The 25,829-nt window shown below is 42.0% G+C and overlaps 1 protein-coding gene across 1 annotated transcript; it reads right to left on the minus strand.

Moving 5' to 3' along the window:
- Window positions 1-1,319: 1,319 nt before the first annotated feature.
- Window positions 1,320-25,541, minus strand: dvl3b (dishevelled segment polarity protein 3b). The gene is made up of 15 exons (XM_029517581.1): window positions 24,831-25,541; window positions 22,262-22,331; window positions 22,017-22,150; window positions 21,851-21,939; window positions 20,663-20,807; window positions 15,113-15,209; window positions 11,510-11,579; window positions 8,127-8,266; window positions 3,819-3,904; window positions 3,386-3,453; window positions 3,071-3,151; window positions 2,842-2,976; window positions 2,596-2,763; window positions 1,916-2,134; window positions 1,320-1,800 (listed from the first exon to the last, which is right to left on the minus strand). Exons 1-15 carry the CDS (start codon window positions 25,004-25,006, stop codon window positions 1,493-1,495), a joined length of 1,986 nt encoding a protein of 661 aa, XP_029373441.1. The 5' UTR covers window positions 25,007-25,541; the 3' UTR covers window positions 1,320-1,492.
- Between the last annotated feature and the right edge of the window lie 288 nt (window positions 25,542-25,829).

Genomic DNA, 25,829 nt, shown 5'->3' on the forward strand with positions numbered 1-25,829 from the left:
TATGCCTTTATTTTAACAAGTAAGTGGCAGAGAGGAAACAGAGAGAGAGAGAGAGAGAGTGGAATTACCCTAACCACCGGCGCTGCCATATCCAGGAAACACATCCAGACTAACTGCAGAAAACTTCCACAAATCCTGAATTGCTCGTCCTGGACATATTGGTCTCCCAGTCAATAAGAGAACAACATCCAATGCCTTCAGAATGAATTTCATCCACTGCAGTAACAGCCTAAGTGACCCCCGGCAGGGAGCAGGGAGATGGGAAATGTTTCCTGACCCCCAGCTCTACCCTCACTATAAAGGGTGCTATAGCAAGCTCTAGGAGAAACCAAGTTTTCATTGAACTGAAAATTCACAACAGCACAAATTTTTCCCCTCTCTGAAAACATCCATCTATCCATTTTCTTCCTCTTATTGGGTTGGGTCACAATGATAGCAAGAGTGAGCCAAACAGACATCCATCTCTTGAACTGAACTTTTTATCCCCTCTGGGAAGGATCTTGAAATACTTCCCAGAACTTAGAGCTCTCTGAGTACCATCACAACCTGCACCAATAACTGTCTCACCACAACCTAGAGAAGCAGGGACCAAAAGATAGTAACATCACATAACTGATCAGGGCTTTAAATGGGGAGGGATGGAGGTGGGGTGGAAACCTCAATATACTGGTCCTAGGTGCCCTAGATCCTGGCTTCAGCAACTAGTTTTACAGACATGGGCTGTCAATTCTCCAGAGGAAAATGAGTCTCAGCTTTAGGAATAGACCTAACTTTACACTGGATTTGCACTGTATGGGCAGCATGGCGGCATAGTGTTAATGCAGTTGCCCCACAACAAGAAGGTTGTGGGTTCGGTTTCCAGTCATGGAGCCTTTCTATGCTGAGTTTGCATCTTCTCCCTGTGCTTGCATGGGTTTCCTCCGAATACTCCAGTTTTCTCCCACCGCCCAAATACATCCAAGTGACTCTTAATGGTTCGTAGGTGTGAGCGTGACTGTGAGTGATTGTTTGTCTGTGTCTGTCTCTGTGTGTTGAGACAGATGGACAGGAGGCCTGTCCAGGGTGACCCCGTCCTCACCTAATATGAGCTGGGATTGGCTCCAGCATGTGTCAGCATGTAAACAGACATAATGAAGAAATGATGCAGCTCACTTGCTTCACTTGGGGAATGATGGAGTGGGAGCTCTGATTCTGGATGGAGCTTTGTTAATGGACCTTGGAGTGGGAGCTCTGACTCTGGGTGTTACTGGACCTTCGTGAGATATATTGTTAAGATCATTCACAGTGGAATGAGCATCACTAAATAAAATGGTTCATTTTCTACTATAATGAAAATTAAATTTTCCTGTATGAGTTTCAACACTCAAAATAAAATCCAAATTCTATCACAGTCTCCTCAGTCCTGGCCTCCCCCATCTTTGCAAACACATCTACAAGAAGATACTTCCAGGTCTAGGTTACACTAGGATGGATGTCACCTGAAATGACACTGTCATTTCACATGACAATCAACAAAGAAATCACTGGGGTTTCCCATAGCCAGGCGGAAGGACTGTCTGGAAGCAGAGATTTCAGGAGGGTCAGTGGTAAGGTCTTGGTTCTGACCTGGAGATGGCAATCGAGCTGGTGGGGGGTCCTTTAAGTCATTGTCACCTTGGTGACCAGAGATGGATGTTGGGGATCGTTGGGTGTTGTTGTCACCAGGGGAGTCCAGTGCAAGGTGTTTTGTGGACTCTGATTGGCTGCCTCCTCCTCCTTCCTTCAGACTGCCACTGCTCTTTGAGCTGCTGTTTTGACTTCCTGTGTGGATACACCAACACATAATGTTAGTTCAAGGCTATAGGAAATGTTAAAAGTAGGTCTGGTACATATCTCTACTCTTATATCTTCTATGTATACAAACAGGAAACAGTACCATCACCTTCACACTGTTGACTTCCTCGTCCTCCTGCCCTGGCCAGCATTTGGTGGAGGGGGTGAGGAGAGCCGTATGGGTGTGGGACAGGATACTGGTATGGGAAGGCTGCAGACCACTGGGCACCTGTAGCCCTTGCCATTGGTTCACAGTCTGATCCTCTGCCGCCTCCTTGATTGGAGGCTCCTTCATGATCCAGCAGAGACATCACACCCAGATCTGACACACAGTAGGACCCATGTCACTGGTACAGGTTAATAAGCGGAAATACAATTGTTGTGATACAGGTTAAAATTCCAAAAGTGCAATTATTGTGATACTTTACTGAGAGGAAATATGTTCCCTGTGGTATTCTAATGACAGCAAGTACATTTACGGGACGTTTACCCTGGTGTTAAAAAAATCATAAACCTGAGGATTCCCGTGCCAAACGTAGACTTTTTTTGTTAAACTAGCTAAGAAAAAGCTGCAACTACAAAGTTTAACATAGAAACTGAGCAGCTGAGTGTCAGTAGAGGCTTGTGTACTATCTTTTGGTGGCTAGTGGAACTGCAGTTTCAGAAACTCTTTCTTTTTTATTCAAAGGCCTTTGTCCAATATATCAGAGGTTACTAGACATTTGAGTGATGAAAAAAGCTTTGCACAGCTTTTGGATCGGCTTAGCTGTAGACCTTGCTCACCTCCACAGAGGTCTCCAAACACATAATAGCACTGCTCAGAGAAGGTGACCTTGTTGACAGTGTGGCGGATGAATCCAGCCTTCAGGAGGTTTCCTGCATACTTCCGGGCTTCTCGGCGGTCTGTGAAACCTTCCACATTACGATGGAGCCAGTCCACCACGTCTGAGCCTAGACAAACAGAGGGGGACCTGGAGTCATTGGACCTGGACAATGGACCTGTCTCATCAATAATTACTTTTAGATTACCTATGAAGGCATTGGGGATGGTGATTTTCAACCACATCCTGTCCCGAACCTCCAGGCCTGACTGGGGGTTGGCCATTGCCTTCACAACAGCTGTAATGTCACTGTGGATGGTGTGATGATTTTCTTCATGGACACCTAAAAACAGGAGCAGCGGGTTATTCCTGTAGTCATGGTCAGACAGATGGATGAATGGATAGGTGGATGTTGCAGTGACTGATGGGAATCTTACCATAGTGTGGGAGGAGCCGTCCTGTCATTGCGGCAGTGTGAGAAACCCAGGCAGCTGGATCAATGGGACGGACTGGTTCACCTTCATTAAAGGTGGAAGAGAGAGTTCAACAAAGACTATAAATGTGGCTTTACTAGTTAAGAATTAATAGCTCTCATTCATCATCACTACAACTGATCAGCTGCAGGAAACATGTTATCCCAGATTGTCCTGAAGACAGAATACTGCTTTTAGTTGACTTTCACTTAAACTTCAGGAATATACAATCTAGATTGATATCAGTTTTTCTTATTTAGAAAACACTGTGTAACTCACTTCTTGGCAGTGTGAAGCACCCTCGTGGATTTGGATCCCAACACTTTGCCACAGTTAATGTCACTGGACTGCAGACAGACAGTTACACGGGCAGATAGGTAAACGGGTGGACAGATAAAAGGGCAAATAGAGAAACAGCCATACAGGTAGAAATATGTAAAAAGACAGATAGGTAAACAGACAGGTCGTTAACCAAGTCTCTGGAACAGATGATAAATGAAAAGATATTTCTTGTACTGATATTTGGTGCCAAGAATTCTGACTTTCTTTACACAGACAAACCAAGCAATGCAACAGAGAAGAGACCCTGATGACCCTAACCCAACAAAGGAACTTATGTGACTGGAAACAGAGGCGTTTTGGACTGAAATAATCTATATAATGATGTGGCTAGGTGAAGTAATATGTAGTAGCGACATATGAGATGTAGAACTGGTCTAACCCTGGTTTGTGGACGATCTCTCTCAGGACCCGAACTGCGTCATCATTGCTCATGTTTTCAAAGTTGATGTTGTTTACCTGGAACAGAAGAAACCACTGATGTATTAGTGCTGATGCTAGAACATGTTATCAGCAGTAGTACTGTAGTAGTATACCAACAGAAGAGCTACTAGGATGTACATTTTAGGATGTGCTGGGATACATCATAATCCTCGCTTCGATGAACTATCCAGATTGGATCAGGTTTGAGTCCTAATAGCTGTAGAATTATCCTTCAGCCAGAACTATCAAGAGGCTATTTCAGTTGTTTCAATGTAAAAGCTGAAGACAAACAGCCGACTGTAGCTTTGCAGTGGTACTGCAGTAGTATATCAAAAGTATTGCAGTGATATTGCAGTAGTTTATATCAGTACTATTGTAGGGGTATTGTAGTAGTGTGTCAGTAATATTGGAGTAGTCTCCACCAAATCCATAATATCTCAGACCCACTCCACCCTCTCAAATATTAGACATTAGACACTGGATGCATTCTAACTTCCTCAAACTCAACTTCAACAAACCTAACATACTCAAAATCGGTCCAAATTCCCTCACCCTGACAGCCAAACCTCCATCTCTTCACAGACAACTCCACCCTCTACCCCTTCCCCCATTGTCACAACCTTGGAGTCATCTTCGACTACAATCTCTCCTTCAACCTTCACATTAAGCAAGTCAAGTAGTAATACTGTAGTGTTACAGTAGGATATCAGTATTACTGCAGTAATACATCAGTGGTGTTGCAGTGGTATATCATTACTGTTGCAGTGGTATATCGGTAGTGTTGTGAGGTCCAGAAGGGGGGGAGATTCCAATCTCTCACACCCCTCAAATTTTGAGAGACTGCTTCCAACAGTCTACCAGAGATAACAGATCTCTGCTAAGTGCCATCCTGGACTCTTATCTGACTCTGACATCGAAAGACCCTACTTTCCCAGAGAATAAATTACAATTCACAACACAAATCAGTGAAACTTCCCAAACCTCCCCCCAAAGAGGACCAATTCTTTGACAGTTCACTTGGGTTGACCCAATAACATTATCAGGAGGTGACTGTAAATCGCCGCTATGGAATGCGTCCAGGTTCCCCTACAAGAAGAGGACTTCATAGCCATTCTTCCACAATCTAATTTGACACAGATAAAATTAACACCTGACAATGACCTATTACGATTATGTAACCACAGCACCACCTGAATGGCGAACCACTGGCCGATGACATATTGCCTGAGCACCGTAATCTATTTGCTTGGTTTTTGCTAAAAAATGTTATGTAAAAAGAGAAAGAAACTTCATACACGGTCCGTATTCATGCAATTCTGATTTTCCACAGCCAGTCAAGACATGCATGAAAATGTTCTTTTCTTGGTTCGTTTGTGTGTTCTGTGCTTTCGGGAGTAAATAGTAAGCATTTAATTGTATTTTGGCAGTGAATATGAGGAGATGATAAACCCATGTCTACCAAATTAATTTAAAGTCAATCCAGAGCAAAGAACATCCCTTCCAGACTGAGATTTGAGATAAGGTAATAAATTACACAATCCTATACACAACAGTAGTATATCAGTACTATTGGAATGGTATATAATTACTATTACAGTAGTATATCAGCAGTGTTGCAGTAGTATAGCAGTACTGTTGCAGTAGTATAATGGTATTATGACAATAGTATATCAGTTGTGTTGCAGTGATATATTGGTGGTATTACAGTAGTATATCATTGGTGTTACAGTAGTATAATGGTGGTGTTAAAGTAGTGTGTCAGTACTGCTGCAGCAACGGTAACATTACGGTAGTATATCAGTAGTGTCACAGTAGCATATCAATAGTGTTGCAGTGGTATATCAGTAGTGTTGCAAAGGTATAATGTTAGAATTACATTAGTATATCTGTAGTGTTGCAGTAGTATAATGGTAGCATTACAGTAGTATATCAGTAGTGTTGCAGTGGTATATGAGTATTGTTGCAGTAGTGTAATGGCTGTATAGTGTTACAGCAGTATAGAAGTTGTGTTACATTAGGGCTACAGTAGGATATCACAATTGTTGCAGTGCTGTATTGGTAGTATTGCAGTAGTAGATCAGTAGTTTTGCAGTAATATATGAGTACTGTTGCAGTAGTATAACGGTAATGTTGCAGTCGTGTAATTGTAGTATTACAGTAGTATATCAGTAGTGTTACATAAGAATGAGTGTATCAGTAGTGTTACAATAGGATATCAGCAGTGTTACAATAGTAAAATGGTAGTATTACAGTAGTTTAATGATCGTGTTTCTGTGATATATCAGTATTGTTGCAATGGTGTATTGGTGGTATTACAGTAGTATATCAGTAGTGTTGCATTGGCATATTGGTGGTATTACATAAATATATCAGTAGTATTGCAGTAGAAAAATTGTAATGTTTCAGTAGTATATCACTAGTGTTACAGTAGACTAATGAGTGTTACAGTAGTATATCAGTAGTGTTGCAGTGGTATATTGGTGGTATGACAGTAGTATAATGGTAGTGTTACAGTAGTAGTTTTTGAGTGGTATATCAGTACTGTTGCAGTGGTATATCGGTAGTATTACAGTAGTATAATAATGTCAAGCCTCATCCTGGATGAGTCATGTTTTTGTGTTTCCTTGTACGTTTGTCTTCCTGTTTTACTTTGTAGTACTTACCCTCTCCTCTTGTTTAAGGTGTCTTGACTTCCTGCCCTCGTGTTTTCCCGTGCGCTGAATGCAGCAGACCCCGCCCTGATTGGTTCCACCTGTGTCGTTGTCCTTCCCCTTGTGTATTTAAGTCTTGTGCTTGGTGTTTGTCTTTGCCTGTTTGTCTTGTGAGTTCATCAAGCGTCCCAGCCATCAAGTCTGTTCAAGTCTTGTATTCTAAGCCTTGCTTTATTTTTGCCTCAGTACCTATAAACCTGGTTCTGTTGCTACCTACCTGAGTCGAGCTCTTGAGTCCTGCTGCCACTGAGCCATGTCAAATGGCAGTGTTGCAGTAGTATAATGGTCGTGTTACAGTAATGCTACAGTGGTATATCAGCACTGTTGCAGTAGTGTAATGGTAGTATTGCAGTAATATAACAATTGTATTTCAGTAGTGTATCAGTACTGTTGCGTTGGTGTATAAGTAGTATTACAATAGTATGTCAGTAGTGTTGCTGTGGTATATCAGCAGTGTTGCAGTCGTATAATGGTAATGTTGCAGTAGCGTAATGGGAGTATTACAGTTGTATATATATCAGTACTTTTGCAGTGGTATATTGGTGGTATTACAAGAGTATAATTATAGTGTTACAGTCATGTATCAGTAGTGTTGCAGTAGTATATTGGTAGTGTTACAGTAGCATATCAGTTGAGTTGCAGTAGTATAGCAGTAGTGTTACAGTAGTGCTATAGTAGTATATCAGTACTGTTTCAGTGGTATATTGGCAGTATTACAGTAGTATAATGGTAATGATGCAGTAGTGTAATGGTAGTATTACAGTAATATATCATTAGTGTTACAGCAGTATAGCAGTAGTGTTACAGGAGTGCTATAGTAGTATATCATTAGTGTTGCAGTGGTATTTTGGGGGTTATTCCAGTAGTATATCAGTACTGTTGCAGTAGTATAATGGTAGTATTACAGTGTTTTATCAGCAGTGTTGCAGTAATATATGAGTACTGGTGCAGTAGTGTAATGGCAGTATTACAGTATCATATATATCAGTACTGTTGCAGTAGTATATTAATAGTGTTACTGTAGTATCTGAGTAGTGTTACGATAGTATATCAGCAGTGTTGCAGCAGTACATCAGTTGTGTTGCAGTAGTATATCAGTAGTGTTGCAATAAAATCAAATCAAATCAGATTTATTTGTATAGTGCCAAATCATAACAAAGTTACATCGAGGCACTTTACATATGGAGCAAGTCTAGACCAAACTCTTTATAAAATTATTTAAAGAGACCCAACAGATCCCCTGATGAGCAAGCACTTGGCGACAGTGGCAAGGAAAAACTTCCTTTAAGAGGCAGAAACCTCGAGCAGAACCAGGCTCGGGGGGGCGGCCATCTGCCTCGTTGGGTTGTGGGAGGGAGAAGGTGAGCGAGAGAGGCGGGACGGGTGGCGTTGGGAGAGAATGAGAGCAGCAGAACGGGATGTTCAAAACAGGTGAAGGCAGGAACATGATGCTGCATGAAGGTCATAGAAATTATGTTGCATGGAATTCATGAGAACATGGGAGCAGCAGGCATTGCAATCGTAGATCAGTGCTGTTGCAGTGGTACCTGCAGTAACATGTCTCCAGGCTCAATGCGTCCATCTGCTGCCACAGCTCCTCCCTTCATGATGGAGCCAATATAAATTCCTCCATCTCCTCTGTCATTACTCTGACCAACAATACTGATCCCCAGGAAGTTGTACCTCTCTAAAAGACAGACAGGTAGAGAGAGAGACGGTTCCAGGGAGGAACAAGTGGACAAAGAGACAGTTAACTATAACTCTGCAGGTAAACTCAGGTGTCATCAGCGATAAAAAGATAATCTAATGTGAACAGAAAAAAAACGTTTTTCAGTATTATGTTATTCTCATGGCTGTTGCTGGCTGCCATAATAACAGCACAGAAAAACATCAACATTCACACTTTATAATAAAAGAACTGTCCACAAACTTTCCAATATAAGCACTTGAATCCAGCACCTGGCACTTTTACAATATGCTCACAAAGATGCTTTTTATATGTTTATGGTTTTTACTGTGTGTTGGTATGTATGATTTGTGCTCTCTTGTACATATTTTCTGAGGTCAATAAGGGGTTTTCATCATCATATTAACACCAGCATGTGAACAAAAAGTAGGTCATGTTTTATTTTCAGACCATTGCACACAGACATGACATTGCCAGCATTTGTTGTAGATCCAGAGAAATAATCATCAGTATGTTTTCAAGTCAACTTCACATCAATGCTCTTTTTTTCATCCTCCTCCCAGTGAGCACTGTAGCATGTCTACACACATCTAAATGCAAAACATAGACCTTTGAAATATTGTTATAATTTATCATAGGTCATATTTTTATTTTACATGGCCACAGAGTATACCTTTTAATAGGGCTGGGACTTTGATGCATTAAATTCAATAAAGTTATTACCGAAAAAATAACTTGTTCAAAACAATGTTAAATACTTAAAAACAATTAATGAATTGATAATTAATTCATAAGAATGATAATTAATTAATCAATCGCACTTTAATCTGCACTGCAGGACGTTTCTCAGTGCCCGGGTTCCATGGATACAGATTACACGGATACACAGGATGATTGCATGTATCATGCTTCCAGATAGAAGCAGTGTTCTCCATACCATTCCATTGGGGCAGGGTGCACCCACAAGGACACCCACTGCCCCTAGAGTCAAGTTAAGTTAATTTTATTTTTCTTTGGCTCGCACTCCTCCTCTTCTCTTTACCGTCTCTATCTTGTCGTCTCTGTCTAAACTTTGACAAGCCCTATCTCAAATCGGCTGTGAATCCTCCAAACTTCAAACTTCAACATGGAATTGATCAACTGGTTTTTCAGCACTATTGACACCATGATCTCGACAAGAAAATCAGGATCGGGGGAGCCTGCTTGCCCGGACGGAACCCACTAAAGGGCTATGTCCTCAGTTACTGGGGAGGCTGGCATGTAACGTGCTTAGCGCCACTCTCCGTAGAGGATATTGAGGACCTCTACTTATTTGGATTCATGGTTGGAGGACTCCTTCTTCTCGGTTTAGGAGGTTGCATACTGCAAAATTGGCAAGACAATGGCTGCCACCAAATCTGGATCTCCACATCTGCCCGTCATGATTAACGAGGTTGGCAAAGTGGTGCAACAACATCTGCTAAGTTGACCGCTTTGTGAAGAAGTTGTTGCTGAAGACCGGAAACTATGGATGACTACACTAATTGGAATGGACAGAAAGAGGAGATGTATTGGAATCTGTGCTCCTCTGCAAAACCCAAACATGGCACTTCTTATCATCTCTGAAGGACATCTGCCCCATTGTTTATCCTCCAGGAGAATTCCATCTGTGTTGGAGACACAAATCTGCTCCCTTTCACTCGCCCCTCCCCCCTACTGATGTCGCCTGCAAGGTCACTCGGATCTTACACATACACAAACAAAGACTGATACCAACCACCTGCACACATGGACATGAACACATATACCCACCCCCCATCCTCCCTCTGCCCTCACCACAGGGTGGTAAGTGGCTGGATGGCAACACCCGACAGAGGCTGCAGCTGATCGCCTCCTACTCTTCTCCAAGCTCAACTTGGCACGACACATGTTGCAACTGCTTGCACCCATAAGGCCTCTATTCGGACGACAGGCTGTTCAAAGTTTAGCGTACATACACAATCAAATGTATATGTGCTGTTTATATAAATTCTGATGTGTGCCATTATTACATTCAACCATAATTGTGATTAATTGATGTAGTTGTATGAAGGCTAATGGGCATGTAAAAAAATTTTGTTGTACTTAGGTACAATGACAATAAAGACACTCAAACTCAAGATCATTTTAAGATACACTCACTACAAACCAAGTCTTTACCTTGTCCTTTCATTAAACAAACTAAACATCCTGATATTACTTGTTTTATTTACATGGCACCAATTAATTTCTGTCTCTTCTCCTCTCTGTGCTCTGTCTGATGCAGCGGGGAAGAACTCTGCTGCGCGAGCACATAAAAAAATATTGACGTTTTTTAAACGCACAGCAAGATGACGAAGGTTGTTACACTAGCTCTCCTGCTCCAGGTCCAAGTGTAGAAAAAAGCCCTGCTCCCGAAGAGCAGCAAAAGTCCGGCCATCACCGGATGACAGGTTTTGACCCAGCTTGGCTCTCAGAGGGCCCCTGGCTTTACAAGACTGATCTTGGTAAGTAATTAATAAGTTATCATAAGATAAGAATGACTAAATAAATAGGCTGACAGACAGAAAGACAGATAGATAGATAGATAGAATACAGTACATAAATAACTAAAATTTCTTTTTTGTTTTAGGAATGTTCTGTTGAATGTGTAGACAGCATAAGCAGGCAGTTGTGAGAGGAAACCAGACTCAGCCATTTATAGAGTCTCCCTGCCAGTCAGAATGCCAGAAATGCAATTAAAATGCATGTCATTTCTATTCATTATTCTATAATTATTCAGATATTTTTTAAATCAAGTCCAGCCCTACTATTCTATATTATGTATCAAATACATAATAAAGAATATATACTATTGTGAGTGTGTGGAGCTGAGATGTAGACAAAAGGATCTACGATGAAGAGCAGGTTAAGGATCAGGCTAGGGTTCAAATTCAGATTTAGGCACACGTTCAGGGTCACAATCACAATCGCAATCTGGTTCAAGTTCAGATAGATCAGTAGATCAGGCTCAGCATGAGGTCAAATTCAAATCAACTTTAGGATCAGGATCAAGTTCAGATTTGGGCAAAGCAGATACTGACAGTACTTTTAACCAAGTCCTCCAGAGTTTTTGACATTGTGACTTGCGTTTGCCTTTGTGTGTTTCTCAATCATCATTTAAAAGCTGATTGATGTGAGGATGTTTGACACACAGTCCTGTGATCAGAGGCAGAGGCACAATGTGGAGAGCAGCACTGTACTCACCCATGTTCAGAGTTACATTGATGATGTTGAGCGACATTGAGGAATCAGTGACACTGCTGAAAGACACAGACTGACAGGAGGACAGATAGGCAGAAGAGACAGACAGCCCAATAAGAGAAGAGAAAGTCAAACAGGAAGAGAGACAGGGATAGAGACATTGACATTAAATCCACACAGAAAGTTGACAGAGATGATTTTTGATCCTAACTCAGTTTCAGCATCAATCGGCCAATTCTGCATAGTACAACAAAGGACAATCGACACTGTCCATTGACTTCTTCTGACATCAGTCCAGGGCTGTTGCTATCAAATATTTTAGTAATCGAGTAATCAGATAAAACATAATTTTGTTTAATTACAGAACAATTATAAATATTTGTGCGAAAATAAGACATTTCACTTAATAATAAACGATTAGTTTCCTTTTTAGATAATCAACATTTATCATCGCTTTCTTTGTTGTCACGTCTTTCCTCCATAGAGACAGAGCGCATTTAAGCCCCACCCACACCAGAGGGGAAAACACTCTCCATTGACTTCGTGTTGTATGAAGGTTTCTCTTGTCACTCTCTGTGTGCAAGTAAACTCACTCTTTTTGAATTGAAGTGAATGGATCCAAGTTGTGTTCTACCATAAACCAGCAGACTGACTGCCCAGTCTTCAAGGCTGATATGTAGCTGATGAAGGTGCCTCTTGTCTTCCTGCCTGTATCCACTTCTCTCGTCTTAAAGACAAATTTTTCCTGTTCGCCATCTTATAAAAACTTAAATCAAGGTTCTTTACCCTGTTAGTTGTGCACCCTACCACACAGCAGCTTTTGGGATTTAGTTTTTATTTTCTGGCACACGGAGAGTGACAAGAGACACCTTTAATTCGGGTGAAATACCAAAATCAAAACAAATCAAATCTGATTTATTTATATATCGCCAAATCAGAACAAAGTTACATCAATGCACTTTACATATAGAGCAGGTCTAGACCAAACTCTTTATAAAATTATTTAAAGAGACCCAACAGATCCCCCCATGAGCAAGCACTTGGTGACAGTTGCAAGGAAAAAGCTCGGGCAGAACCAAGCTCAGGGGGGGGCGGCCATCAGCCTCGACTGGTTGGGTTGGGGGAGGGGGGGGTGTAGTGTAGGGTGAGAATGAGAGCAGGAGAGGGGGATATTGAAACAGGTGTAGGCAGGAACATGATGCTGCAGGAAGTTCATGGAGATGATGCTGTAGTACAGAATTAATGAGGATAAGGGAGCAGCAGGCATTGCAGAAACATGGGATGGCAATGAGTCACCATCTGCAGGATGAGGACAGGGAGAGAGAGGAGAGGAGCTGGGAGAGACAGAGACTTTGGGAAAACATGGTTTGTGAATACAGTACACATGCTTAGAACTGGGAGAAATGGGTATTTCTGAGAAGCATGGTTATTGTCAGCGCATGCAAGGGGGTGGGAGTGCTCAGTCCTTATAGCCTAGGCTTATAGCAGCATAGCTAAATAGTAGATGGACTTTAACTTTTTAACTATAAGCTCTGTCATACAGAGAAAGGTTTTAAGCCTGGTCTTGAAAATTGCTAAGGATACTGGAAGTTGGCTCCATAGAAGAGGAGCCTGATAACTGAAAGAGCTGCCTCCTGATTTACTCTTGGAGACTCAAAGAACCACAAGTAAACCTCCATCTAGAGAGCAGAGTGGCCTACTAGGACAGTAAGGAACTATGAGCTCTCTGAGATATGATCTTGGCCATTAAGAGCTTTGTATGTCAACAGAAGGAATTCAAATTCTACTCTGTATTTTACTGGCAGCTAACAAAGGAGAGATGTGTTCTCTTTTCCGAGTTCCTGTTAATATTCGTGCAGCAGCGTTCTGAATCAACTGAAGGCCTTTCAGAGATTTGTTTGGTCATCCAGATAGTAACGAGTTACAGTAGTCCAGCCTAGAAGTTATGAATGACTAGTTTCTCTGCATCATCCTAAGAGAGGATGTTTCTGATTTTCCTGATGTTTCTCAGGTGGAAGAAAGCTGCCCTACTGGCTTGTTTTACTCCAAGGTTTCTTACAGTGGAGCTGGAAGACAAACTAATGCCATCCAGACTGATTAGATAGCGTTTCTCTAAGGTGCTTAGGGTCAGGTACAATATAGAGTTAAGAAGTAAAAAATTTTGGGTCATCCAGACTTTTATGTCTTCATGACATGTCTGCAGTTTGACTATCTGACTGACTGGCTTCATTGATAGGTACAGCTGAGTGTTGTCTGCATAACAGTGAAAGTTGATGCTGTGTTCCCTCATAATGTTGTTTTAAAGAGCATACCATGCTCTTTTAAAAATTAAATGATTCCTTGATTCAGAGGGAATTCCTCAATAATTTTTTGTAATCGAGGTTAGGGCTGGGCGGTATATCGGTTCTTACCGAAAACCGTTTTTTATATGTTTTTATATGTTACATATGTGATATGAATTTTTCATACACTGGCCACGCCGGTTTACATAGCCTAAGCATGTCTGAAATGCAGCACGGTGGTAAATAGTTTCACAGGGGACCATTTTCATTGATGCCCCGCTAAACATGCCTTGATCTGTTTGGCAGGCACAATGAATTGTCAGCACATTTAATCAATCATAACTTGCTGAATACTAAACTGATTTTCCCGCTTTTTTTTTTTTGTTTGTTTTTTTCCATTCAATGTCATACATGTAGCTGTGAAACTAAAATCTTCAGCACCTTCAACACCATCAGGTAAAACCGACAAAGCTAAAGGACAGATGAACGGACATCACTTTGTGGGGCCATGTAAACCTATAGGCTATTAATACTTGCCGGAGTGGGATTAATTTTTATTCCTCAATTCATCAATTCAACAATTTCATTCCTCAGACCGGCCCACTTTAGATGCCTGCACTGACCATGTGCGGTCTTTAAACATCCATGGAGTGCATGAGCATGGACATGTTAAGTTCCCATGGTCACGCAACTGTAAAATAAAAAAAATTTTAAAAAAAAGAGCTGCCAGCATAGGCGGCCCAGGGTCAGGGACAGCTGCTGGTCGGAGCAGCATACGTGATATATTTCAACCCAGTGCCATGAAATAAATAAACTCCGGACCTTTGGCCCTCGCAGTCCAAACATCAGACTGGCCCACCAGGCATTGTCCCGGTCCTCTTGATTTGCCACTCTGGGCCTGTGCACAATGCACAATAGTTATGAGCATGGATTAGAATAGGCTATAGAATAGGCTAATACCGTGAAACCGGAGTAAGTAATTTTTGTCATTACGCCCAGCTCTAATCGAGGAATTATTCAAGGACTCATTTCAGCCCTACATCAGTCTATGGCTTGTAAATGTGTTGGGTCGCTTACACTGACCTTTAACCACCAATTGTGAAATCACTGTTGTGCCCGTGAAGATTTAAAACAAAATCCTTCAGTGTTGTTGAGATAGAGATTAATGTGAGTCTATGTTGTGTTACTTGAATCTGTCAAACTGTTCAACAGGTAAAGTTTGTTTGTTAAATAATGAGAGGAAAACTTCTATATCTGCTTTTCACTGATAAACATCATGTGACTGAATAAGTATGTCAGAGCGAATCTGTTCTTGTGTGTTTACCCTCTCCATCTGCTGGGTTTTGGGTTTCCGGTGGCGGCGCCGCTGTCGCCTGACGAGTTGTGGTGAGGAGCTGCTCTTCTCTGTTGATTGGCTGAACCTGGTGTGACATCACAGAGAGAAATGCACCTGCTATCTGGTTACTGAACAAGAAATGTATTTGAAGCTGTTAATAGTTTTTGAAACAAATTCAAATTGAAAAACAAAATCAACCCCCCCCCCAAAAAAAAACTAGTCATCTAAAAGATGGAAAAACTAAAGGCAAAACAATATCAATTTTATTTAAAAAAAATCCCTTATAAATTAATAATAAAATAAAAACAAAGACAATATGAAAATACTAATTGAGAGGTTTTTTTGTTGTGAAATCAACAGAGTCTGGACTGACAGGGGGAAGCTGGACACCCAACAGTTTGCACTGAATAAAGTTTATTCACAAAGTAGCAACGAAAAATCAAAATAAAATAGCACAGGAACTGGATGTGGCAGCAGCGGCTGAGTATCTTCTAGGACTGAGAAAACAAAAGAAAAGAACAAAAAGCACTGGAACCTCCAGGTGAAATGTGTACAAAAGATAAAACAAAATCACTAGCTGAGCTAGGAGAGATAAAACAAGAAACCAAAAATCACTAGAATACTCTAGGAACAAGAAAACAAAAGCTGGAGGAACTTCAGAGTTTGGTTGGCAGGAGTTTCAAGGAGTGTCCTGACTGAAGGACTTGAGACTTCACAGGGGCGGGGACAAAGAGATGATCTTTGGGACCAGAACCAGGATCGGGTTCTTGCTGCTGGGCCTGCAGGACAGTCCTCTCAATGTCCCAGACTGCAGATTTAATGAAGCAGGATGCTGGTAGGATGGACACACGCTCTATGCTCTCCTGGACTGAGTCATGCATCCGTGACAGTCCATCCAGCTTTGTGTTCTGGGATCCTGGGCGATAAGACAAAGAAATTAAACTGTCCCAAAAACAATGCCCACCTGGCCTGGCGAGAGTTGAGACGCTTCGCAGGCAGAAGATTTTTGTAGTCCGTGCCCTCCAACCAGCATCTCCACTCCTGAAGCGCAACCACCGCAGCCAACAGTTCACAGTTACCAACGTCCGAATTTCTTTCTGCCGGGGATAGCTCTCTGTAGAAGAAGGCACATTGGTGAACCTTCTGGTCTTTGGGACTCCTCTGGGACAAAACAGCCCCAATGCCAGTGCTAAACGCGTCCACCTGAACGATGAACAGCAACTAAGAATCAGGATGTGCCAGAACAGGAGCAGAAGAGAACAGTCCTTTGAGATGGTGGAAGACCGTGTTGGCCTCAGGAGTCCAGGTGAAGAGAAGGTGAGGCGAGGTGACCCAGGTCAGCGGAGCAGCCACTTTACTGTAGTCCCTGATGAACCTTCGGTACAAGTTGGCAAACCCCAGGAACTGTTAAGAGTTGCTTGCGAGTGGAGGGCTGCTGCCAGCCCTCCACTGCCTCTTGGGTGGGTCCGGCTGTAACTGACCTTTAGCTAAAATGTAGCCTAAGAAGCTGACTGAGGGAACACTGAACTCACTTTTCAGACTTGACAAACAGTCTATTCTCTAAAAGCCGCTGAAGAACCTGTATCACATGGCACCTGTGTTCCTCAGCGGTTCTGAAAAAAATAAAAAAATAAATCAGAATGTCATCGAGATAGACACATACGCATTGACTCAGCAAGTGTCTTAATACATCTTTGATTAGTCTGAAAAACAGCAGGGGCGTTAGTCAGTCCGAAAGGCATAACCAAGTACTCGAAGTGACCTAGTGGAGTCTTAAAGGCTGTCTTCCACTCGTCCCCCTCTCTAATTCTCACCAAATGCTAAGCATTGCGTAAATCTAGCTTGGTGAAGATTGTGGCTTGATTGAGAGGTTCAAAGGAAGGATCAATGAGTGATAGTGGGTAATGGTTCTTAACCGCAATGTTATTCAGACTTTGAAAGTCAATACACGGCCTAAGTGTTCTATCTTTCTTGGCCACAAAGAAACTGAGGAGAGGAGAGGATGGCCTAATCAGACCAGCTGTCAGGGAGTTACTGATGTATTCCTCCGTGGCCTCCCTCTTGTGACGCAACAAGTTATACAGACGACTAGAGGAGCAGTGGTACGCCAAAACTCAGGTCAGTGTTACAGTTGTAAGGTCGGTGAGGGGGAAGTGACAAAGCCCTGTCTTTACTGAACACCTCACCCGGGTCACGACACTCAACGGGGACAGAGCAAAGATCAGAAGGCGAAACAGAAGGTGTAGAGTGAGAAACAGGGACAGCAGAACGCAAACAGTGTGAATGACAAAACGTGCTCCAGCTAACAAGGAAGTCACCCAATCATTTTGCGGACTTTGAATCTTTAACCAAAGTAACCCTAACACCATGGGAGAAGAAGGTGACGGAATTATCTATAAACGTAAGGTGCCCTTGGTGATTTCCAGAAATAGTGAGTGCAAGAGTCGTGGTCTGATGAGTCAGTCTCTAGAGGAGTGTCGATCGCTTTCACAGGTCGGGGACATGGACAGACAATGGAAAATTGTGCACATACAAAATCTAACATCCGGTTTATTTTCAGAATAAAATAATCGGCTCGTATTTCACACCGTAAAGACGTCATAACGAGTGGGGACAGACCTGAAGTCAACAGGTCAGAGGTTTGCAGGTGTCATTTCACCCTGTTGACACCATGGACGAGGAGATGCTGAGTCTGTAGGTCCAAATTCGTAGTAATAATCTAGCACACCCAGAAAAAGGATGGGGCGTGGAATACCATTGCAGGAGTAATTGGAGTGGATGGTAAATTACTAATATGGTCCAATAAATGTCCTCTGGATGGACACAAAAAAACAGTTTAAATTGTTTTGTGGTTATAAAACTACAACAGGCTATATCGCGCGATTACGCACGAATTTGCGAGAATCCTGGCGTCACCCTCTGTCCGGAAGAACCGCAACAGTGCGCATCACAGACAGATCTGGTGCCGGTGGGTATTGACGAACGGAAGAGGACGGAGCGTTCCGCATCCAGTGGAATTCCAAGGGCAGAGTTGCGCTGTCTATGTTCCCGCTGTTAAAAACAAACACGTCTGAACCCTCCTCCTTCTTCTTCTGCGTGCGTGACGTCAGGGCAGTGTGCTCTGCAAAAAAATTAAACGATTCCTCGAGAAAATTCCTTTATCAATTTTTGTAATCGAGGTACTCGAATTATTCGAGGAATTGTTTCAACCCTAATGCACAATCCTCTGGTAATTCTCCAACTGCATTTCTCGGAGATTCGACGGGTTCGACAAAGCTGTGTGGGCTCCACTGCATCTGGTACTGCAGCATCAGGAACCACAAAACGAGGACTGGGAGCAGGTTGCCCGGGAAAACGCCGTGGAGGACGTAATGATGTCATTCTACGTTCCATGCATCTCTCCCGCAACCTGTTATCGATGCTGATGGCTAGGTTGAGTAAAGATTCCAAAGAATCTGATTCGTCTCAAGTGACAAGCTGCTCCTTGATTTCTTCAGAAAGTCCTTGAAAAAGGCTGACTTGAGAGCAGACTCGTTCCAGCCAGTCTCTGATGCCAAAATCCTTAACTGAATGGAGAAGGCCACTACCAACTCACACCCCTGACGTAAAGCCAAAAGCTGATGTCAGGTTGCGAAAAGGCCGATCAAAAGAAGAAGAAGAAAAAAAAAAAAAGACTTCTGTCATCTGTAGTGTAGGCCTTCAACGAAGCTAGCAGACTGAGCTTCCAACAGAGAACTAGCCCATTCTCCAGCCTTTCCTTGGAGGTGGTTAACCACATTATCGGTAGCATATGAACGAGGATTCTAATCACAAACTGAGGTGCACCGGAGCAGGAATCTACTGTACACCCCTATCTCTCCAGTGTAGGACTCTGGAGGAGGAATGGGTGGTTCACTAACCTGAACCGGCACTGGTTCTGGTGGAGTGGCAGCCTTCGGAGGAGGAGGGGCGAGAGCCTCGGGTTGGAAATGCGTTGAGAGCTGTTGAACGGTGGTAGACTAGTTCTGAATCGAGTTCATGACTTCTTTCAGCAGTCTTTCATGTCTACCCCGTAACGTGCCCTGCACGCTAGCCGCACGGTGAAGGGTGTCAGAATCCGCTGGGTCCATCTTTGTAGCCAAAAATGTACTGTTGTGAAATCAACAGTCTGGACCCACAAGCAGAAGCTGGACACCCAACAGTTGTACTGAATAAAGTTTATTCACAAAGTAGCAATGAAAAATGGACAACACAGAAAAAAAATAAAAATAAAATCAATCAATCAATCAATCAAATCACAAAATAACACAGGAACTGCATGTGGCAGCATCTTCTGGGAGCAAGAAAACTCCAAGTGAACTGTGTACAAAAATGACTAAACAAAATCACTAGTCGAGCTAAGAGAGATGAAATTAGAAACCAAAAATCACTAGAAGACTATAGGAACAAGATAACAAAAGCGCTAGTAGAAGTACGAACTTTCACAAGGGCACCAAGAGATCACGAGACATGAGGAAGGAAACCCTGGGCTCAAACTAAATATTCTGCCAACAGGGAAGTGGAAGGCCAGGCCTGATATACTGCCTGAGAAGAACACTGAGAAGTGTTTGCAGCTGATCATCATTAGCAACTCAGCACAGCTACACCCCACCCAGTCCTGGAAATAAAAGTAAAACCAGAAACAAAACAGGAAACGGAACTAAAACAAGGGTAGCAAAATAAAAGATCTGACCGAAAACATAAAATTTTTCTTCTGAAAAAAACATCTATTTTCAAAAATGTAAGCTGCACATTTAAAACCAGCAGAAACAAAATAACAAAACATAACTGATAATCTAAAAAAAACATAACACACGTTAAGAATTTGTAATAATGTTTGAAATAAAGTAGAAAATGAAAATTTTTTAACTCAAAAAGTACAAATATGAAATTTTGTTTCTCCATTTAGTTTCTAAATCTAAAAATTTAATTCAAATTAAAATATCAACATCCATTCGAAATATTGCATTTCAATATCAAAATTAATATTAACATGTCATACACACAAAAGTAAAAAAAACAAACATACCTTTAAACAATAAAATCCTACAAATATCTGTGATTGTGTCCAAAGAAAAACTGTAAAAGTAATTAGTCCAAACCAAAAGACAGTGGAAAAAAAGACCATTAAAAAAGAGGCAGCGATGATGAATAGAATGTGTGTTTTCCTTACTGACACAGGAATTCTTTTTGCTCTCAGATCAGCAGCATATCTACACGACAATACAAACTGAACTGCTGGTCCCAAGGTCTGCAGCAACCAATTGGATTTGGAGGAGGAGAGCAGCATGTGAACAGGTTTACTAGGGCAGAAGAGGATGACCTGAGGGCAGGTTAGTGTATTACAACATACCCACCAATCATAGAGAAGGCTGATGATGATATCCTTGAGTTACATGACTAATAGGTTTTTGTTTGGATAGAATTGAGCAGTTAAAGATTTTATATACCTGAGTTACTGTTAGCCTAACTATCTAAAAGACTTAAGTAGTTTGCCTTCTCATGAGTGTAAAGTCTGACCTTCCTCCTGAGTCTTCCTCCGACGAGCAGAAACTGGTTGTCTCCAACTCGCTGCTCTGTTGGATTGACAAGCTGTCACCGGCACTTGTTGGGCCTGCCAAATTCTGATCACCTGGTTGGTAGGTGTGGCCATTCACACACTCACCTGCAGAGACAATGCCAACAGGATGACTGGCAGGGGTCCATACAGTGTAAAATCACTTTAATGGAACCATGACACATCTGCAGGTATTGAACATTTCAACCGACCTGCTGGATGGCAAAGGGCCCTCAGGGTCTATGTAGGGCCAACGCAATTAAAAGGCCCATGACCCTCCTTTACAACTACACGACACAACCACAAACCTGTGTCCTTGTGGTTGTTGGTTGTGGGTCAATGAATCAACCAACAAACTGCAGAAGAATCTTATATCTATTTTGAGTTTAAATTGAGCCCAGAACCTTTTTGCTGTGAACCAACACTAATCACCATTACACTATGCCTTCCCAGTTTGAAGTAATCTAGTCTTTGATCCAGTGAAGTCACAGATGGAAAACAGTGTGCACGAAACTTGTACAGATGTTGAATGTTACAAGAAACATGAATTTAAGATAAAGGATCCAGTGGTTCTCAGGTATTTTAGAGAACATACTGAAAGCTGGAAAATGTTGGATATGCCAAGAACACGCATAGGGGAGGAGGTTGAATGGGTCCAGATATCAGAATATTGTGGTTTGATTCCTGGATCGTAATGTCTAAAATCTGTTCATTTAAATCTTCTTTTCATTTGTTTTTCAAATAATCAAAAACTGTTGAGTTGTTTTGAGAATAATGTAAACCAAATTCATATAATTATAAATTTGAACATAATTTAAATCTGAGGAATCTAAATCAAAGTGGGAGAAGGGGATAAATGAAGAGATGGAATCTGAAGAGTTTGTTTGGTTTAGCACAACTAAAGGGATTTTTAGCAACAGACTCCAGTGAATCATCTCTAGTCTTCACTGTTGGCTTTTTGGGTTCAGTAAGTTAAAAGCACTGTTTTTATCACAACAAAATGTTTGTGCAAATATTTTGTATCAGCAATTTTTCAGACTTGAGTTATGTGTCATTTTTTATCATGACTTGGAACTTGGGGTGATACTAGTGTGTGTAATCAGAAGCTCAATCTCGTCTTGTCTCAGTTTTTCTGTCATGTGTCTTCTTACCTCGGTGACTGCCATCCCTCTCTCTCCTCTCTGTTGTTGTAGCAGCAGGTTTGACTTCTGACCCGTTATGGCTATCTACAGTGGCAGCACTGAGCAACACAGAAACATGGAGTCAGTTCTGATCATATTACTACTGAAGCAAACACAGTGTCTGCTGGAAACTCACTGAAAGGACGGAGGTCGGGAATCTCCAATCCCACCTGTCCTCTCTGTGCAGGGCAGGGCCAGACTGGTGGGCGTGGACAATGACTGGACATCTGACCCCCTGAAATCTGACTGACAGGTTTCTGAGGACACCACCTGAGGACAGAGAACAATAAGACAATGCGTGTGTGTGGGTACACTTGTGTGTGTGTGTGTGTGTGTGTGTGTGCGTGTGTGTGTGTGCGTGTGCGTGTCTCTGTTTCTGACCCAGCAGACGACTCGTCCATTCACACAGGGCAGCCTGGCATCATCATCACTGATCTCCTCTTTCACCACCCTGTAGATCATCATAGTCATTGTTTTCATCATCATCATCCTTATCCTCATGCTCATCATTATATTCATTGTGACATTGAAGTAATCAAACACTGAGCCTTGGATCAGTTCAGAGGTTCCCTGTGGTCAGACACTTCCATCATCAGATTGTTAATGATAATAATTATACAATTTATTTATAAAGCACTTTTAACAGTGCTCAAATACATTTTACAGGAATGAAGTAGATTCAAAACAAGTAAAAAGACGAGGCCCAGAGACAGACTGGTGACCTTTCCAGGGTGACCCTGCCCTTGCCCAGTGTGAGATGGGATTGGCTCCAGCATCCCTGCCACCCGAAAACAGTTAAGTGGTAGAAGATGAATGAATGAAGAAAAAGAAGAAACATCAAAAGAACAATGAAAGCTGATTCAAAAAGGTGGGTCTTGAGAAGTAATTTCAATGTGAAAATGTCACATTTAAAGAGTCACAGAGGAATTTGGGGAATAAGTTCTAGAAAGTGGGGGCAGTGACTGAGAAGGCTCTCTTCCCTCATGGCTTGGTCTTGCCTCCTCCCTCACCCAGATATTAACAAGAGAAGGACAACCAGTAATCCGGAGTACAAATAAAGTAGCAACTGGAGTTGGTCCAACTGCGAATCTCAGATTTTTCTGTCAAATTTACTGTAATGACCATAAAACTATAGATTTTGTCAAAGATATGTCTACTCTCTAGAATAACAAAGTCCACGTGACCAGCTCTGATGTGTGTTGCTTTCACTGTTGTTCAAGGTTCAAGACTATTTTTTGTTTTATTGTGTCACTGTGTAATTGTAATCTGCTAGAGCTGTGTCTTGTACCTTATTTATTCTTTGTGTGGTTTGCTGTGGGAGTGTCTGTGTGGGTGTGGTGAATCAGGTGCCTTCAATCAGCTCAGGGAAGCTCTATTTAATCAGCAGAGATATAAGGCTCTGTCTCTCTGTGGCTTGGTGAACTCTGTGTCCAGGTAACTGCACACTTGGTGTAACATACTTTACCTTTTTGTTTATGCTGAAACACTTTGTGAACATTAACACTCTCTGTGGCTTGGTGAAATCTGGGTCCAGGTGTGCTTGGAGGGGGACCTGCAGGCTTTGCCCAGGAGGAGGAATGGATTAGGTCTGAGCCAGTAGTCCACGACAGTCTGACCAAAACTCAGCATAACCTCAAGCATTGCTTGGCCTGCTGCATGGTTTTGCCACACAGATGACTGGAAGCAACAGACCCATCTCCTCCACTGACTCTCCCTCTGCTTGGCTAATAGCACTTCAGGACATTCTCCCATTTTAACCAGTCTTTTTTATGTCATTTGTAATAAATTTACCTTTTAAAACTTAATCCTGACTCTGTGCACTTCGTCCACATTCTATTGGTTGGTCAAATGTAAGTCACCGGCTTCACATAATCTTGATGGAATTGGGTGGAGCGAGTGGAATAAAGCAGCTACACGTGGAGAAAAAAAGGAAAAAGGCGCACACCGAGACTCACGCACACTCAAACAGACACTGCAGGCAGAGCTCTCATCAGAGCAAATCTTAGAGAGCTTTTCTCTATATGACACATTCTGTAATATAACTACACAGTGTGTGTGTGGCTGTGTTTCAGGATTATGTAAAAATGGTTCTTGGTCTCAGAGTCATTCAAGTCAGCTTCAGGTTATTTTGAATAAGAATATGCTGATGATGAACACCCAATTTTGTGTCTTTGTTTAGTGTCATACTGCTATGTGACTGATCCTGGTGTATTTGTGTTTGAGGCCAAGCATTCTGTGGTCACAGGTTAACATCCTGTGATTTGAAATGATTAAATAACTTGTTTTCCTGCTGCAGCTCTTAAACTGATCTGGAGTCAGTCACCAGGGAATTTCTGAGAGAAATTTAAATCTGCTCAGAAAAAAACAAAACAAAACATATTTTTCCTTGTGTCTCTACATTCTAACAGCCAATGTCCTTCTCCACACTACAGATATTTATCTTGTTTTTCATACAAACGTGTGTGTGTCCATGCTTGTCACATGTGTTTACTTGTAAATGTATTATAAACACAGTGTCTTGGTTTGTCATTAAATAAATAACGAAACCCTTCGTGGTGGCTGTATAATAACATTTTAAAGGAGGTATATGTAGCCATTTGTTAGCTAATGTTAGCATCATTAGCAGCTGTTAAATTGTCAAACTACTCTGAAAAATGTATGTGATTGTTGTCTAATACTAAAGATTAACAGGGCCGGTTGTAATATATGTGACAATATATATATATATATATATATATATATATATATATATATATATATACATACACATCAATGTCGATAATCAATCATATCTATTAAAAAATCTGTTAATAATCAAAGACAACTACTTATCATCATTGACAAAGTATCAATTGGGGCAGAAAATCATCAGTGACATCAGTAATAAATAACAGGGATTGCAAGTATTTGTGCGGACCATTAGTAGTCGTTTAACGTTAACGTGACTCACCCGAAGTCGTCATCCACGGACTTAAAGAAGAATTTGACGTTGGGTTTGTTCAAGACCTGTTTAAAGTCAGCTAGGGTGACGACCCTCGAGGGCACGTTGATCCGTATCAGGTAGGGGGTCTCCTGGTCCTCCAGGTGGTAAATGACCCGGGTCCCCTCGGCCATGTTGTCACCCATAAAGACCGTAATATTCGTAAACACCGGCACTGCCCAGATCCCCGCACCGGCCTGAGGGAGACACAGATGCTGGAGCAGGGGCGAGGTGGGGTGGAGAGAGAGGGATACCACAGACTGTGTCCACCCGTTTGTCAGCCTGTTTATTCTTCTGTCTCCGTCTCTCAGGCTACTCTGTTCTGACCCAGATGCGCCGGTCCAGCTGTAGCAAGTCTGTGATGCGCTCAGCCTCCTCCGGACTTCACAGCCATCAAGACAGACACACACACACACGCTTTTCCGGTAGAGCCTTTGGAAATAAGAGCACGATCCGCCACCTTTGCAGATGTGGCCCAGATCTGTGGGAATCGTTTTGACTCATCGGTCAAATCACGTCAGTTTTAAGGCGTCAACACACAACTGAGTTTTCACACAGACCTGAGGAGTATATTACGAAGGAAGCACAACAGAGCCAGGCTTCCTTTGGGTGAGCTGGCTCGACAAAGCAGAAAGCTCCAACTAGAGATAGCGAGTATCACGACGGTGGTTATCAGCTTGATTTGTCGACCCAGGCTTAGCTCATCAGGCTCTGTGCTCGTTCACATAAAAAGGGGCGTTTAGGCGTCATTTGACACTATTTCCGCAGAAAAATGTCCGGTTACGGCAGCAAATCTGGACCAAGCACAATAATATCATGCAAAGTGGTATGTATTTTCTGTGTATTCATCGCTCTTAGTGTAATGTGGATGATACACTATATAGCATATTACATGTTAATATTATCTGAAGCAAACAAGAAGAAAATTGAGGGGAGAAAGACTTGGGGGGGAGCGCTCCAGAAGATTAC

Source organism: Echeneis naucrates, chromosome 13 (assembly GCF_900963305.1).
Source record: "Echeneis naucrates chromosome 13, fEcheNa1.1, whole genome shotgun sequence".
NCBI classification, from domain to species: domain Eukaryota; kingdom Metazoa; phylum Chordata; class Actinopteri; order Carangiformes; family Echeneidae; genus Echeneis; species Echeneis naucrates.